Genomic DNA, 18589 nt, shown 5'->3' on the forward strand with positions numbered 1-18589 from the left:
CGACGCATGGTACATCTTTCCATTTGACACTTCCTCCACCCAACACAACACTTACTACCTTGCTCCCTTGCACGTGCATACAGTCTCTAGTCCCACCGACTTGCCACTTGGGTTACCAACAAGCACAGGTGGCAAAAGAAGCCCTTTCAGAGATCCTCCTCAAAATCTTTAGGAATACTTAGATAAAAGGAGGCTATCTATATATCCTATCTCCAATTACCATATTATCAACTAACTGAAGGAAATATAGTAACGATATGGCTAGCAGCAGTAGACTCTTTGTCTCTCTACTGCTTGGCTTCATGTCGTTTACTATCTCCTCTACCTCTCAAGATTCAGATCAGCTGAGAAGCCTCAGACAAGAGGCAATCCGAGAGGCAAGTGCGGCGCTGCGAAGTGCTAAGAACTGGACCACCTCGGTGGGCCCAAGCGCCGACGGGCTCCGCGAATCACGAGGCCTCGCGTGGGCCGACTGCGCCCGGCTTTACGCGGACAGCGAGCAGCGGATCGGACAGCTGGCGACGGGGGAGTATGACTCGTCGGATGCCGCCACGTGGCTGAGCGGTGGTATGACGGCGCACTCGACGTGCATGGATGGGTTGGGGGCGTACGACCACTCTACGTTTCCGTTAATAAGCCCAGGCGAGAAACTTGGAGCCGTGCTTCAGAGGGCGCTGGCGTTGCACGTGTCACCGACGTCCAAGGAGAAGCACGGTGAGTTGTGTCGATTAAATCCCAAGTACGTAATCTCTTCATCTAAATTTTAAATTTCACAATTGATTCACTCCAATGGAAGTCGACAGCCGTGGATAGTGCTGGACTACTGGCATCCTGGAACATATCAATGCGAAGTAGTAGTGCAGACATCGTGGTTGCTCAAGATGGGACAGGCAATTACGGAACCATCAACGAAGCCGTCGCTGCGACACGCGGCAAGCAGCAGCGTCAGATAGGAGACAACAGCCAGCTGAGGCGGGTGGTGATCTACGTCAAGTCAGGGATATACAAAGAGTGCGTCGAGATCGACGCCAACATGAGGAACGTGATGGTCGTCGGCGATGGCATCGACAAGACCATCGTGACGGGTAACCGGAATGTCCCGGATGGTTATACGACCTTCAGTTCGGCCACATTCGGTAATGTAGAATTCATTCTTCCCATGAGAAAATTCCTTATGGAATACGAGGTAATGAATGCTAATGAACTTTTCTTCTACAGGTGTCTCAGGTGACGGATTCTGGGCAAGGGACATAACCTTCGAGAACACGGCCGGCCCCGAGAAGGAGCAAGCCGTCGCCCTGAGGGTTGCCGCCGATCACGCCGCCTTCTACCGCTGCGGCTTCCGAGGCTACCAGGACACCCTCTTCGCCCACTCCCTGCGCCAATTCTACCGCGAGTGCCGCATCTCCGGCACCGTCGACTTCATCTTCGGCAACGCCGCCGCCGTCCTCCAGAACTGCGACATCTACGTGCGGAAACCGATGCTCCACCAGGCCAACATGATCACAGCCCAAGGCAGGGACGACCCGAACCAGAACACTGGCTTTTCCATCCACGCGTCTCGCGTTAGGCCGGCGCCGGACTTTGAAGGGGTAAAAGGGTCATTTAAGAGTTACTTGGGCAGGCCATGGAAGAAGTACTCGAGGGTGGTGTTCATGAAGACGGAGCTTGATGGGTTGGTGAATCCGGAAGGGTGGGCAAAGTGGGAAGGAGACTTTGCATTGGATAGTTTGTATTATGGAGAGTATATGAACAGTGGGGATGGTGCTTTTACTGGTGGAAGAGTTAAGTGGGTCGGTTTCCATGTGTTGAAGGATTCTAGTGATGCTGCTCCGTTCACTGTTGAGAGGTTTATAGAAGGGAGGTCATGGATTCCGGAGACTGGTGTCCCATATTGGCTAGGAGTTTAGATTGTAACAGGGCTTTACCACTTCCACGAAAAGGCATGCATGTAGACATATATTAGTCATGGAAAGAGAATAGTATGAAAGTCATATTGGTGATCATACGATTGATTGATTGTGTGATGCTATGTTTATAAACAGTTTACGTACCAAACGTTTTACAAGCGGAATAATATGGTGTAATTGATCAACTCCTGGCAGTTTGTGATCATACTTATCAACGTATTTGATGATGTCACATCTACATTGTTTTATAGGATGTTTATAGAGTGTTTGTTTGTGGGTAAGATTTTAAATTTTCAAATTGATCGAGAACATCTTAAGGAGAATAATGTTATCATGCATGCATAATATTTTACCTCTTTTCTTTGAGCAAATTCTCCCGACTTCCAGATCCTTCATTGTTTAAAGATCCATAGCTGAAAACTACATGAGATGGGAGATGGGAAAAAGTTGTCTTAGATCATGATCATTTATCTTAATTGAAGTTTGAGCAATCAGATGCTCTGCCTTGTAGCCAATGTTTCTTCGTCGACGAGATCATCCCAGTAATAAATCATATTGCGACTTCTCCACAAACTTCTAACCAGTTCAACCAAAATTTGACATAGAACTTCACACAGGGATTGCTTAAAATTTATTCACCTTATTTAGTACAACCTTAAAAAAGGACGTAAAACTATTAAAACTTCAAATCAAATTTTTTTTTTCTCCAGCAATGCAATCTCTTGTACAAAAGCTCTTACAAACTCTTGTTTTATTATGGTGAATAAACACTAGCAGATGAAGTTCTCCTTGCATAAAAAACAAAAAAAAAAAACTCAATCAAATTGCCTCAATAATTTTTTCGCCATGCATGCCATTTTAGCTTCAATTGGTACCACAGAGGAGATACACCCAGAACACCTCGTGATATCCTTGAATCAAAAACATTGAACTGACACCTTCTTAACGAATCCAAAAGGACCTGAGCTGGTACTGCTGGCAAAAGCACCGGAATGGCCTCGGGTGGAACCATTGGAGCTAATTCTCGTGCCTTCTGCAAGTGAACACTGGCAATAGATGCAACATCGAAAATTGCATCAGACAGTGCCTCGCCAGATTCCATTCTGACCTCAGACCGACTGCCTTCTCTTATAAGCAAACCATGTTTATCAGCTATATCAGCTGGAATATATGGTATCCTCCCTAGGCGATTTGCATGATGAGGTAGAGATTTGAGCAGCAAGAGGAGTCCACTAGCTTTGCCAATGTGTGAGGCTGCATGATCAGCAGCAGTGGATTGTATTCCACCAGCTTGCAGAGTCATGTATAGCATGGTAGACTGGGTGTCCTCTGCATATCTCTCCAAATCACCAACGGTTTCAGGAATGGCACAGTCATCTCGGTTTGCATCATTTATTCGAGCATCCACAGATCTTTTCAGCCAATGCTTGTTAATTTTTCGCTCCACAGTAATTGAAGAAAGAGCTTGCGCTACAGGGTGCTCTATTAGCTTCCTAGCAAATATCTTATCTATGGCCTCTTGCCACCATAGAAGGCGCATGAGGCCTATCTTGGGATCAGATGCGACATCCACGGCTCTGGCAGTTTCAACATTGAAAGCACGGAAGGCAAATGCCACTTTGCGCATAGCTGGTGGAAGGTGGAGGAGGCAAAGGTAGTGGTGGTAGTCATAACTGCGGACTTGCTGTACGCAGTAAGAGAAGGCTGCTCGTAAGCTATTGCCAGATGTAGAAGCACCATTCATGAATTCCTTTATGTGATGAAGTTCAGTTAACTAGATCCTGCACACAAAGAAAACCAAATGCGAGCTTAAAACCAGAATGCACAACATGCAAAAATGAATAACAGCTATTTACAATCCATCTAGAAATATAATAGACCAATGCATACAAAAAGAAATAAAGATGAAAAACAAGCAAAGAAAAGCTAGATTACATAGCCTTGATGGAAACAACAGTCCAAAGCATAGGCAACTATTTTCTAACTTCCACAAAGGGAGTAAATATAAGTAGTTTTTTTACACATTTCAGGTTTTATAAAGAGGAACGAAAACAATTAGAAAGAAGATTGAAAAAACAGTAAGAAAATTATAGTGGCTCTTATATATTAAGTGTATGAACCAAATAAAAGCTGAACAAAAAAAAGAAACTCACACACAGTAAACCCCAAACAACTATAACTTGAAGCTGTATTGTTGTTAATAAATAATAGGTCTAATTACACCTATACATCCCGAGCTATAGGATAGTATTACAGTGACCCCCTACAGTTTAAATAATACAACAAACCCCTTAAATTATTAGGGGGTGTGACAGAATTGACGGCATTAACGAAACATGGCATATTACTCTTTTATCCTTGTCCACATGGCATTATTCTGCATTCCTATTGGTAGATACTAGAGACTATAAATGCCCATTTAACCCTATATTGTTAATGGATGCAATGTGATTTTTTGGGAGTACAACAATAACTTCCCCTTCCTCTCTCTCATCTCCTCTCCATTTTGAAATTGCACCACCCTAATCTCATCTCCCTTTTCTCCTCTCTATTTCCAAATCATCTGCCTTAAAATCTCCTATTGCTTAATATCAATTTAAAGATGAAAGGACAACATCAAACTTCTCTCCTCTCCATTGGCTTCACCATCTCTCCACTCTTCTCCTCTGCTTGCATCTCTCCAGCCTTATCATACTGCCCATGGCCATGAGCCGTATTATAAGTTGCATGCACTCCAAAATAGTAGTAGATGAGCACTATCCCACTGCATATTTTAAAGCAAATGAATGCCTGAGACTCCAAAGGGCCATGAGTAACAAATTAATTGCAATCGACAAAGATGACATCCATTGCACTAATGGCACTCTCTAAACCTTTGCAGTCCTAATTGAGGCACAAAATGTCCCACCTATCCACATTGTATTATTAAGTACCTAATCCACACTAGTAGGCCTAATGGTAATGACTCTTAAAAGGATTTCTAGTTTCCACTGCCATTGTTGCTATGTTATCAAATTCACCATAGACGAAATGCACAATTGCAGCAGCTTACTCCTTGCACACTAAATGAGAAGGGGATTAAATTGCTAGTCTTGGCATGGGCAATGCTAGCCACTATGATAAAGACCATCACCAAGGAGTGGATTGCAGTCAGCAGGAAGACGGGTTTAGGTTCAGGTTAGGGTTGAGGAAGGGGAAAGCTTTCAGTTAGGGTGGAGAAGGAAGAAGAAAAGAAGAAATTGAAGGAATAACAAAAAAGGGTATTTTTGTCATAATTTAAAGTACTTTTTTATTCTAAGGGCATAATTGTTACAAATCACTCACGTGCACCACGTGTGACAATTTTGAGCCAATAAGTGAGGTGCTAGTATAACAGAAGAAATATTGCAATGCTCGATTAGTTTAGAAAGTTTAGTTGTAGCATTTTAAATGGTACGGGATTTAAACCTAAATAATATCATTATAAACTACAATATACTCACTACATCAAGTCTTCATAGCAAGAGTTCAAGACAAGCCAAACATTGAAAAAGGATTTGGAATTTTAAGGTGGAAATCTATACCTACCAACTTTATTAGGCCTGCAGAATTTTAGATGTCCAGGACATCACATTATCTTCATAATGTGGATAAAAATAACCGTGGATGGCCGTGTCGGTCGGCACGGATCACATTATCTTCATAATGTGGATAAGAATAACCATGTATGGCCGTGCCCGTCGGCACGGATCACATTATCTTCATAATGTGGATAAGAATAACCATGGATGGCTGTGCCGGTCGACACGCCCCCATGCCGACCCGTGCCGACCGGCACGCGTGCCGTGCCAAGTAGGGGTGGCAAAATTTGACCCGACCCGATAACCCGACACGATAATCCGGCATTTAATTGGGTTTGGGTTTGGTATAATCGGGTTCAGGTCATAAACGGGTCAACCCGCCTAACCCGTTTAATAAACGGTCATGTTCGGGTTTATACAACTGACCCGTTTTGACCCGTTTGACCCGTTTAATTATACGGGTCGGGTCAAGTTGTGTCGAGTCAACCCGCCAACCCGTTTATATATTTAATATATATATATAACCTAACCCTCTCTCTCAAATATATATATATATATATATATATATATATTATAAAGTAACCTAACCGGCTAAACCTCTCCACTCTCCACTCCTCCAGCCGCCTCTGCCTTTCCAAATTTTTTGCCCCCATCTCTAATCTCTCTCTCCAGCGGCGATCGTCTACCACCGCGTCTCCGCCTGCCTCCTGCCGTCTCCACTCCGCATCTCCCGCGTCTCTGCCTACCATCTGCACTCCCCATCTCTTGCATCTCCGCCTGCCATCTCCTCTCTCTGTCTCCGCCTACTGCCTACCGCCGAGTCTCCTCTCCCTGTCTTCGCTTTTCGCGGTGCTGCAGTCTCTGTCTGCCGCCGTGCTGCAATCTCCGCCTACCGCTCCCTTTCTCCGCTTGTCGCAACCGTCTGCCACGGTGCCTCCGTCCTTGTATCTGCTTGCCACGGTGCCTCCATCCCCGTCCCCGTCTTCGCCTACCCTCCTCTCCTCTCTTTGCTACATTCACTCTCCTCCAACCGCCTCTCCGTCCCTAGCCGCACCGACCACCTCATCTTCCTTGGCAGATCCGGAGCTCGCGCCATAGGAGCCAGCTCCTAGATCCTTGCCTCCACCGCTGCTGCTTTGTCAACACCAACGTTGAAGCTTGAGACAATTTGAATTTATTTTTACTAAACTTTCCTACAATATTGTAAATTATGCTGGATTTGTGTAAATTTGTGATATTTTATCTCTATGGGTGTTGTATTACGCCGATTAACTCTAAACGGGTTAAATGGATGTAAATTTAAATGGGTTGTATTTACGGGTAAACGGGTGGTTAAATGAGTTGAATAAAAAATATAATATATTTATTAAACGGGTTAAACGGGTTATATAAAAAATATAATTTATTTATTAAATGGGTTATACGGGTCGTGTCGTGTTACCCATTTAATAAACGGGTTGTGTTCGTGTTTAGAAAAATTGACCCGTTTAATAAACGGGTCGTGTTCGTGTTAGTACTATTTTAACCCGACCCGAACCCGACTAACCCGACCCAATTGCCACCCCTAGTGCCAAGCCGTGCCGACTGGCACGCGTGCCGTGCCGAGCTGTGCCAGGCTAGAATGGCTGTGTGCTGTTCGGCACGGCCCTATGCCAATTGTTGTGCCATATGGAGCCATTTTAAAAAAAAATTTCCTATTTTCATCAATCATTATTAAATCAACCGATCAATTGATCGTTTAGAAGACTTAGATAAAATTGATGATAATGAGACTAAAGATGACAATGATGATGATGATGGTGGTGGTGGTGATGGTGATGGTGATGGTGATAATAACGAGACTCAATCTAGTATCGGTGATTATGGAGATGAGACATGCATCCCTGTTACACAATCTTCTTAGAGAGATATTATTTTTACAGAGGACTTGAGTTTGTAGGTAATAGGACATTAGGAGAGGCGCACCACCCATAGGATGATATAAATTCATCATAATTACTATCATATCAACCACACAGACTAAAACTAGAACACTATTATTATACTTTATATCTACAATCTGCATATGCCTGTGCTAGTGCCATTTATTCCCGTGCATGTTTAATAATCATATTATATTATAGGAGAATTATAAAATTTCTATTTGTATGAAAACTATGTGAGACGTTACAACGGGCAATACTATCAGTGAATGAGTTTTGAAGTATATCAACAGTATTTAATGCAACATTCTCATGTTATTCTTATGCTGACAAATGAAGTATTTGATTCTCCTCGTCATTTTATGTTCAACTAGATATTAATTTTAATTATTAAATTATTATCGATTAATATTATATTTAATTATATTATGGAGTGTTTAATCATTAATATTAGTTTTAATAAATATCTTCAATCATAGTATGTGTTAAATAATATTTATATTTAATTGTTGCTTTATCTTTAATAAAATGTCATTTATAAAATAATCTAAAGATAAAACATTATAATGTAGGTTTTAAACTTTTAATACATATATTTAAACCAAAAACTAAATATTGACATATCAAAAACCAAAAAATATCTTTATATATCCTAAAATATTTATTAAAAATATTTTAAATGTGTGTCAGTGGCACGTAGGGGCGTGTCACTGACATGCAGGGGTGTGCCACTAGTACGGGGGGGCATGCCACTAGCACGGCCATCGTTGAGAATAACCAAAAGCAACTCACCTGGAACATATCAAGGAAATGACCTAAGAAGATACCGAAGTATTATTATCTCATTCTTCATAATGGATCATAAAAAGCATCCTACCATATCACTCTTTCCAGGGACATTTAAACTTTTTTTTCTCAATCTAGCCAATTCAAATGGCTATTTAGAGGTAAATTATAAAGGAAATGTCTATGGAGTATGGGCAGCCCAATGGAATTCCATCAAGCCAAGCTGAAGGAAAAGAGTTAAGACAAATATCATGAAATATTGGTGGCATCAATCACAGACCACCACAATTATATAACAAGTGCAACTGGAGCAAGTTTAATATTTTCCCTAAAGCCAAAACAGTATTACCATGTGGCACTAAATTACTAACACTACTAACATTAAGGGGGTCCCACACAGAAGGCTATACCGAAGAAGATCTAATATAAAATTCCGACTGATCACGGACATGCTTTTTCTGCAGCAAAAGAAAATGATCAGCACAGCTTTTATCAAGAAGCTACTGGAAAGGGTTCTCATATTATATTAGCTCATGATAGACTTTTTCCTACGGAGCACAAAAGGAGAGAAACACCAACAGAAAGGTCCCGTCCTACAGAGCACAAAAGGAGAGAGACACCAAAAGAAAGGCCCCGGGGTTTATACCAGATTTCCGGGCTGCCTATTGACCCGAGAAGGAAGCGAAAGTAAATAGGAGAAAATCAGAGAAATGAGGAAATTAGAATTGAGATTAATTGAGAAAAATTAAAGAAATCATAAATAAACTCTTAATTATTATAAGATCCAAGTAGATGTACCACATACTGGTCGACTAAACCAAGATATTGCAATTATTATTCGAAATTTCAGCCATAGATAGAAAAGTTGGGTTTCTCCAAGCTGCCTTAATTTTGCAAAGTATTAGAAAAAAATAGGAAATCATTAAATTATTGTTTAACTGGTGCAGGATTCAAGTAGATCTACTCTCTATGCATTGCTCTCATCACAAATTCAGCAATTTATTGATTAAAATTTCAACAACCAAAAAAACTTGGTTTTGCCAAAAACTTTTGCCCTAACATAAGAAAATCTAGAAAGAGAGAATGGGGAAAGCATCAAATTGGAGTCTAGTTAGTGTACTATTCAACAAGATCTGCCACATTATTGTCCTCTGATCTGAAGCTCAAACATGTATGCAGTTTTTATTTCAAAACATTTATATGTCTCGACAATTGTACTCCTATTTTCACACAATGACTAGTATCTAGGGCTAAAAGACTTTAATTAAGTTAAAAAGTTATTCAGGCTCTAAAATGGCTAAAGATTCATTTAGGGAATGCCAAAGGCCATGCCAGTGTGCCAGTAGCATGCCAGGCTGGGCCACACTCAGCACAACACATGATGGAAAACTCATTCCTAGGTGTTTCATTCAATTGAAGACAACCCAAATATATAATATTCCCCTTGAATTTATATCAACCCCTAAGGATTAACACATAATATAGGGGCAAAAAGGAATAATTTTTCTTGGGAAATGACCAAATAAATTAGCTTTTGTGCTAGAAAATACAATCTTAAATGTGTTTTGCCAGCAACCATATTAGCTAATTGAGAAATTTACAAACTGTCAACTTGGTTACTAAAATATTACGAACCAAATTTGGAATGATCCGGACGTAAGAAAATTATGAAAACTTAGATGGTGGGCGCCTTGTGAATTAGAGTTCTAACTAGCACAAGGATCGAATCCCGAGACATGCTTTCACTGCTTGGAAGGAGCTCTAATTTCACCTAAATCGAAGGTCGGGATGAAAAGTTAAAAATAAAACAATGGAGATAAGTCAGAATAGGGCAGAACGATGAATATCTGACATTGCGACTATAGGGTAGGGTGGCTGTTGGAGGAAGGTGGTGGCTAAGGTTGGAAGCTTTGGAAGTTCTACATCTATGATCTACTTCTAGAAAGGTAAAGACGATCTAATAGCTACGATAAAATGGTAAATACGGTAATAAAAAAATAACTAAATTAATTCTCAATGCTTGGATGCTTAACAAAAGAGCCCAACCCTCTATATATAGAGGTCGGTTACAATGAGTCTCACTAGGATTAGTCTTAAAGGCTGACACGACTTGAATTAAGACTTGTTTTAAAGGCTTATATGACTTAATTAATTCTCAATGCTTGGATGCTTAACAAAGGAGCCCAACCCTCTCTATATAGAGGTCGGTTACAATGAGTCTCACTAGGATTAGCCCTAAAGGCTGACACGACTTGAATTAAGACTTGTTTTAAAGGCTTATATGACTTAATTAATTCTCAATGCTTGGATGCTTAACAAAGGAGCCAAATCCTCTATATATAGAGGTCGGTTACAATGAGTCTCACTAGAATTAGCCCTAATGGCTGACACGACTTGAATTAGGACTTGCTTTAAAGGCTTATATGACTTAATTTGACTTGCCTTAAAAGCTTACATGACTTAATTGTACTTGCTTTAAAGAGTTACTTGACTTAACTAGACTTGCCTTAAGGGTTGTCGTAACTTATTTGGACTTGCCTTAACTAGGCTTGCCTTAAAGGCTATCATGACTTATTTCGACTTGTTTTAATGGCTCACATGACTAAATTAGACTTGCCTAAAAGATTTACATCATGAAATAATTAAAAAATAAATAGACTCGACTCGACTTGACTCGACTCGACTTGACTCGACTTAACCCACATGGTCGGATCGTAACACAAAATTAACTCTATATTGGAGGATCTAATGTTAGAAGAGTCTAAAAGCAAAGAGGCTACTGGACTTTCAATATGGATAACCTTAATAACGCAAATCCTTTCCAATGGCAAGGTTGATTTCTATGTACTATAGGATTTTTGCCAAGAACTAAGAAAGGGAAGGAATAATCAAGCACCAGGGTAAATAGATGATAACATATGATTATGATATTAAGCATGAAAAGATAATTAAGGGGAAGTGATTCAAGCTGGTACGATTATTGCAAAAATAATTCAGACAAGGATATTAGAGATAATCTAAGCAAGGGCAACTATAGGAGCATAAAGCAAAATAGAAGACAACTCAATTTTGGACCTTCAAATCACTTCTAGATTAGAAGATCTCACATCTTCAAGGCCACAACTATGACATCATTGTCAATCAATGTAATCATCCATTCATTTACACTAAAGCAAGGTCTTAAGAATAATGACAGTATGACACTTTATTGTTGCACGACCTTGTCAGTATGACCTGTTCTAGAAAGCATGGGCAAGGCTGGATCAAATACAAACCAGGACCCTAAGTGAGAATTTGAGATGAGGTAATTTTAAACTTAACACTTGGACATGAAACTAATCAAACTATATGGCTTAATAACATATTATTTTTCTATCATTTTCAAATGCTAAACAACCTATAACTTGAAAAACAGAGTACTTAGGCTAGGAGATAATAGGAAAAACCGAAAAATTATTTACAATTCTCCTTCAGGTAGAAAAGAGAGAGAACTTCCTCTTCCCTTTTAGTCGTTAGAGAAATAAAATGCAAAATTCCAACTTTCCAATTTTTTTTCTTCTTAAATTTTACACAATTGTCATTAAAAACTTTTTCAAATATCACAATTACCATTACATTCTTCAAAATAATGATGATTGCCATTGAAATTTTGAACTCTCAGAAATGGCATTCCATCTTATCCTTATATTTCATAAAACATAACTTTGCAATGCAAACGGAATAAAGTTAGAATACAGTGTCAGGAATTATATTTTCTATACTTTCAGCAACAAGTATGCAAAATTCTAGATTTTGAAAAGTAGAGCATGTTCAATATTTAGATATAACAAAAACAGCCAATGATTAGGAATATTCCTTTAAAATGGACAATGATGGTATTTTTGGAAGGATCAAATAATTTTAATGATAATTATGATATTTAGCGAATGTAGGGTAATTCTGAAATTTATAAAGTTTTGAATGGATCTGTAGATAACCCTTCTCTTCTTATCTAAAACCAAAATTGTATCAATCTGAAAAAAAAAATTTGATATCAGGAGAGAGAGAGATTTTCATAAACTTTGCAATGTTGATAGCTTATGGAATTAAAGGGAGGGAGTAAGTGCCATTTTCCTGAATCAATGTACAAAAATGACCTACTAAAGAGAACTGATGTGCCTGTAATTTTGGTGGCTCACAATTCTAGATCTTTGTTAAGGCTTAAGAGTGATATATAATTACACAATAAAAATGGTGCCATCTATCAATTTATCTTCAAATCTGGGTCCCCTAATGAATGGGGTTTTAAGCCACTGCTTGACATGCCTTACATTTGCATCACTACTGAGCATGGCCCTGAATAAAGGGTTTATGCTGCTGGTTGTCGTGCCTTACATTTGGCATCAATACTGAGCATGGGCTTGTCAATATGAAACATGTCGAGCAGCACATCCCCTATTACTTGGTATTGGACATTTTGCAATAAGTCAGTATGCTAGGTAGGCTCTATAAAGTCCAAATCTAAATCGGTGACTTATAATGGCATGTAATGTAAATACTGCAGAAACAAAAGAAAATTTCGACGTGAATAAATGACCTAAGGGTAGATCTTCCTTTTGAGAGGTCTCATGAGTTACTAAACATAACATTCTAGTAATATTGCTGCCCAAGTTTACCTATGTCTCTTCTATCTCAAGAAATTTAAATCTTGACAATTTCCCTTTCTCTGGATAAGCAAAAACAGAAAAAAAAAAAAGGTTCTTTCTACGACAGAACAACAGCCAAGCTTTTACTTGAATAGGACTCATAAAATAGTTGCTGAAAAAATATCTTTACACTTGTTTCATGTACAGAAAAGTGAGCCATTAAACAGCCTAGAACTTAAAAAAAATCTTTCCACTTGGTTTATCACGTAAAAAAATGGCCATTAAATATAAATCCTATCCGTCAAGGACCATAATCAAGCATAGTCTAAGCTTAAATAAGTACATTGCAAAATCACTTAATGGGTCCTCGAAAGTCGAAACTTGTCAAGTAGCTCCCAACAAACCTGAATTATTTTCTTTGTTCTTTCTACTTTTTTAAGAATGATGCTGAGATCTTATTGTAATGTAAGCATCACTTCTGTATCTTCCTTTTACACTCCTATCAATTGGTTCCACTTCATAGTAACATATCAAATAATCCATTTCTAAAAAAATATTCACTGCAACATTCCTTTCATTCATATTTCTAGTAAACGTTTTGAATATAGAATAAGGTATTAAGCCAAATTTATCGAATGAGCAGCCATCAATTGGCACAGATTTGTCATCACTATAATTCTTACAAACCCTCGAGCTTTTTCATGATAGCCAAGTTCAACTGGAAACTCTTTATAAAAATGTTACCTTCCGGAGGAATAGATCTTCTTACACTGATAAATCCTGCATTACAATTTGTTCTAATAGATCCTTCTCAAAAACAAATTTCAGCAGTACCACTTCTCTCATCCTACAACAAATTTTAGTTAACAATATCCCATTGGCGTACTTTTTTTTTCCTCGAATCAAGATCACTCTAATAGGAAGTTATAGATTCCAGGCGGCCGCTGGTTGGGTGGCGAGAGAGAATGAGTGAGTGTGTGTCTGTGTGTGTGTGTGTGTGAGAGAGAGAGAGAGTACCTCCGTCCTCCACCGTCCGTCGCTTGCCGCCGCTACCATACGCCGTTCGCCGCCGGCCCGAAGAGATGGAAAGGATCGAGAGAGGAAGAGGATTAGGGCTCGAGTGAGCTAAAAATAGTTTTACCTAACTCAAGAATAAAATGATACATTTCTGGTGGAGATGAGAAATCTAAGAAAAATGAAATGTGTAGGAGAAAAGTGGTGGGAGGAGAAATTTTTATTTTTGGCCTGATATGTAGAGGTGAACACGAATAGTGCTCAATCCGGATCCATATTTTTAGTCCGGATACTAATTCGGATACGGATATTGAACAAATAGCAAAATTTAAAATCATATCCTAACTAAACGGATACCGATAATTTTCGGATAGAAGATCGAATCTTAAATAATATTGATTAAATTTAAAATAATTATAATATTTTTATTTATATATAATTAATACAAAATTATTAAGAGTTTTACGATAAATAATTTTTTTGTATGTCAAATTTATAAAATTAGAAAAATTAATCTCTATAAATAATATATAATGTATTATTAGTAATAATATTAATATTTATTATTTAAATAAGCAAATTAAAAACTGTAAATTATTTTAAAAAATATGCAGATAAATGGATATCCGATATCCGTATCCGAATCCGAAAAATATATCCGACCTGTATCCGAATCCGTATCCGAATTTTTTTCAAAAATTCTATCCGTATCTGAATCGGATAGAAAATTTTTATCCGAATCCGATCCGAATCGGGTCGAATAGCGGGTCGGGTCGGAGTTAATCCGACCCGTTTTCACCCCTAATCATATGACTTAGATGGCTTTCAACATATAATTCTATATAAAGCCTTCAAATATTAAGTTTATTTTGAGCATAAAATCATCAAATATTGCTCTTTGGAACAAAATAATCTCTATTGTGCATTCATGCAATAATATATATCAACCCAAGTCAATTTGTAAAACTAACTTCTTTTAAAACAATAATGGCAACCTTTGCATTAAGAAATATAAATAAGTATCAAATCTATAACTCTTTCCAAATTCAAAATCTAAAACATATTAATAATATCATGTTTCACAACGCAATATTACTTTATGAAAACTGATGCGAAACATATCCATTTTTTTAAAATATATTGATAATAGACTCAATTTTACTCACCTTTAAATAATTAAATTTTGAAAAAAAAAAACTTTAGATTTAATATAGAGGGGAAAACAACAACATTTAAGATATTCATTTTAGCATTGATAACTTGCCAGTTTGACTAATGAATTAGGTTTTTCTAATTGTTGTAACACCTACATAGCAGCCATGTGGACGACGCCTGCGTCCCACATGACACACATGATGCACATGATAGAATGGGTAGACGTTAATATAGAGCTAAACATATATTCAAGGTAATCAATTCAAGAGATAAATCATATTAGAATCCAAATAGACCTTTAGCACAATAATTTATGTATATGTCAAAATAATACTAATTAACTATAAAATCTGACATGACCTACACAGGCCATGATAAACTGTCAAGTTTATGACTAATTCGCAAATAAAAATATAGTCAAACATGTACAATATCTTCATATACACTATCATTTATGTGTTAGCTCATCTTGTCTTAGCTATAAAATATTTATTCACAATATCTCGATTTGTTATCAGTACCACATATCTAAAAGTTAGAAAAATAAAAAGAGTCGTAAGACAAAGGACGCACTAAATAGATCATATCCTAAATTAGAAATTAAATCAAAAAAAAAATCATGTCATGAATGAGCATGTAAATATATTATCAATTAATATATATATAATATATAACATTATCAAATATAATAATATATATAATGAATAACAAATTATTACATTCGTTCTTTGTAAAAGTAGATCGTAACTCTAGATCCATCTTCAAGCACCAAAACCATAACCATCATCATTCACTACAAGCCACCCTACTATACAAACTGTCCACCACCACTCTCTGACGGCCACTACAATGTTGGATATTTCCACTTTTGTCCCATTCTAACATACTTCAACTATTTTATTTACATTTTCACTCTAACCTTCGATTTAAATAAAACCAGAGCCATTAGATTCATAACTTGTGAGGCTACCACCGCAAAAAAATTTATAATTTTATTAGGTCTAAATTAGTCTAGATCTAATTCGTAAAAGCGATATTAGAGCCACTATTTCTCTACCGATGTTTAACATGAGATCGAGGAAGACGAATGAGAAAGGAGCACCCATGGAGGACCAAGATCTTGACTCTATCCATCTAGATGGGTGAGGAAGTTGGTCGAATTTATGTAATCATCAAAGGAGATCTTTGAGAGGATCGAGAAGGCTGTGCAAGCCTTGATAGTAGTTATCCTAGCTCGACACAACTCCCCTGCGCCATTAGCATAGCCGGCCATGCTAAATGCGGTCAAAGCACTACCTCCGACCATGTCGAAGTCCTTGCCACCTCTGTAGACCCTCCCAATTATTGACGTGATGTCGGAGAAGCCCCCAGCGATGGCCCTGACTCCGTCTTCCTCAGCTGTGGTGGAAGCTAGGGCCCAAAGCCCTAGTTTTTATTAAGTAAAGATATTCCTTACTTTTATTTCAATTAGTATCATAGCATATCTTAGATTCACATTTTTCAATTAGTATATTAAGATTCAATATATATTGGCTACAGATTCTATATATATTGGCTACAGATTCTACATATATTGGCTACAAATTCCATAGATACCAACTTCAAAATTTACAATTATGAATTGCATAGTTAATAACTTGGATTCCAGATATAATAACCTAAATACACTTTGTTATAGATAAAATGACTCATTTTATTAAACTCAATTTTATATATAGTGATTAATAATATATTTTATAGATACTAACTCCGATCGTATCTTCAAATTCTATATATATTAACTTAAATTTTGTAGTTACAAATTACGGATTTTGAATAATTAATTATATATTTTATACTTACTAACTATGAATTTTTAAAATATATCTATGAAATTTATAAATATATCTATAGAATCCATCACTATATTTATGAAATCTAAAAAATAAACTTTTACATAATCTAAATATGAATATTTACTGAATATGTAATTATATATATGGAATTTACAAATATTATTTTGGTTCATCTTTATAGTTATTCATTTTACTACCAACTAAATATATAGTTTTGTTTATACCTTATGCATTTTCAAACATTAATAAGAGATGTTCACCCTCAACAATGTCGACAAAAATTTACTTACTTTGATGAAATATGGTACTTAATAGTGACACGAACCGACTTGATCTGATTTGTAATAGTTTCTAGATAGATTCAAAGACATAATTGTAAAGAGCGATTCCATTAGATCCACTTGCTAGATGCTCTTGAAATTTGAATATATTGTCGCTCTTGAAGATCAATTTCTAATGGATCCAAGATCTTAAGATTTGACTGGATCTTGAGATATTGATAAAACTATGGCCAAAGGTCGGAGATATGTTCTAGGCACAATAATGTAAATTGAAGGATAACCGAGAGGAAGCGAAGAGGGGTGGGAATTAGGCATTTAGGCCGACCAGTCCTACGAAACTAGGAGGATTGGTTAACAATTGAGATTAGAAATAAGATGAGATCGTTTTGACAACAGAGGCCACAACACAATTTTGTTAAACGTGGAAAATCTCTCTCATGGATGAAAGGAATATAAATCATGGACCAACCAAAATCGAATAGGTCTACACACGTAAATTATCAAAATAAGTCTTACAATTGCTTTATATTGCACCAATGGTTATTGATTGAAGTCTCTCATTTGCTTGAACTCCTTGATTAATTACTCAAGTAGAAAACCTCGCCAATCACATGTCATAAATATAAATGAACTATTCAGCTCCTTCGATGTTTTAGAATTATCCTTTGATGTATCTCAAACACACAGACATATAAAGTAACTCTACTCACTCTTTAATAGAAATAATGTTTCATGAGGGAACTAAAGAACTCTCTAAAATGAAACTATAATTTCCTTGATTTCTTTCTTCGATGGATGACTTCTTCTAAACCTTTGGATACTTGTATAGATGTGAGGAACATCTTTCGTCAACAATAGAAAAATTCACTAAAGAAAATTCTAAGTTTGAAAGGGAATATGATTTTCATACTATCTATGCATGTCGTCCGGACGCCTCTAAGTTACCTTAAGTGTTCCTATTGCTAGCATCCGGACGCCCATGACCTTGTTTGGACGACGTTCTAAAACTCATATGCTAAAACTGAATTATGATCCAATTGTCTTAATTTCTGTCTTATCTGATCATCCATAGAATATATGACTGACTATACACTTACAACTAAATTGTGAAAGTCTAATACATATGAATTTGTCAATGAATTTACCATTATAATTGTACTTAGAGTCATCAACAAATGCCTAGAGATATTGTAAGATCAATTGATTATATTTGGTCAGCACATGCCTGCCTAATAGTCACTTTTCTTTAGATAAGAGTCCATAGACTCAATTTTTTATTAATAATCATGAATACAAGCTGAAATTAGTGTTGGGTCAGACTACTCATGATGACCACCTAGGGTTATAGCAAGTCTAGCAAGCGAGTGAGCTATAAAGTTGTTGCAACAACTTGTATAACAAACTCTCACCAAACCTAGGTCAACCAGGATATTCTTGTAATCATGAATTATATGCTCCATTGTTCAAACATAGCTTGTGCCGCCATTCATCAAGTTGATTA

General features: G+C 37.2%; 2 protein-coding genes across 2 annotated transcripts; one reads left to right on the forward strand and one right to left on the reverse strand.

Annotated features, from left to right (window-relative positions):
* The first annotated feature begins 258 nt into the window (after window positions 1-258).
* On the forward strand, window positions 259-2046 carry LOC140789422 (pectinesterase-like). The gene is made up of 3 exons (XM_073139120.1): window positions 259-714; window positions 804-1136; window positions 1219-2046. Exons 1-3 carry the CDS (start codon window positions 303-305, stop codon window positions 1908-1910), a joined length of 1437 nt encoding a protein of 478 aa, XP_072995221.1. The 5' UTR covers window positions 259-302; the 3' UTR covers window positions 1911-2046.
* A 540-nt stretch (window positions 2047-2586) lies between these two features.
* On the reverse strand, window positions 2587-14027 carry LOC140788912 (uncharacterized). Its single transcript, XM_073138435.1, has 2 exons — window positions 13821-14027; window positions 2587-3691 (listed from the first exon to the last, which is right to left on the reverse strand). The coding sequence occupies exon 2, from the start codon at window positions 3652-3654 to the stop codon at window positions 2740-2742; it is 915 nt and encodes a 304-aa protein (XP_072994536.1). The 5' UTR covers window positions 3655-3691; window positions 13821-14027; the 3' UTR covers window positions 2587-2739.
* Window positions 14028-18589: the final 4562 nt, after the last annotated feature.

The sequence above is a fragment of the Typha latifolia genome, chromosome 5 (assembly GCF_019914945.1).
Source record: "Typha latifolia isolate L0001 chromosome 5, TyphaL0001v2, whole genome shotgun sequence".
In the NCBI taxonomy this organism is placed as follows: domain Eukaryota; kingdom Viridiplantae; phylum Streptophyta; class Magnoliopsida; order Poales; family Typhaceae; genus Typha; species Typha latifolia.

Bases quoted from the DNA above. Each gene is read 5' to 3' on its own strand.
- LOC140789422 (XM_073139120.1), top strand. From the start codon at position 303: ATGTCGTTTACTATCTCCTCTACCTCTCAAGATTCAGATCAGCTGAGA. The intron at 715-803 runs GTGAGTTGTGTC...GGAAGTCGACAG, and splicing joins GACGTCCAAGGAGAAGCACG to CCGTGGATAGTGCTGGACTA. The intron at 1,137-1,218 runs GTAATGTAGAAT...TTTCTTCTACAG, and splicing joins CTTCAGTTCGGCCACATTCG to GTGTCTCAGGTGACGGATTC.
- LOC140788912 (XM_073138435.1), bottom strand. From the start codon at position 3,654: ATGAATGGTGCTTCTACATCTGGCAATAGCTTACGAGCAGCCTTCTCT.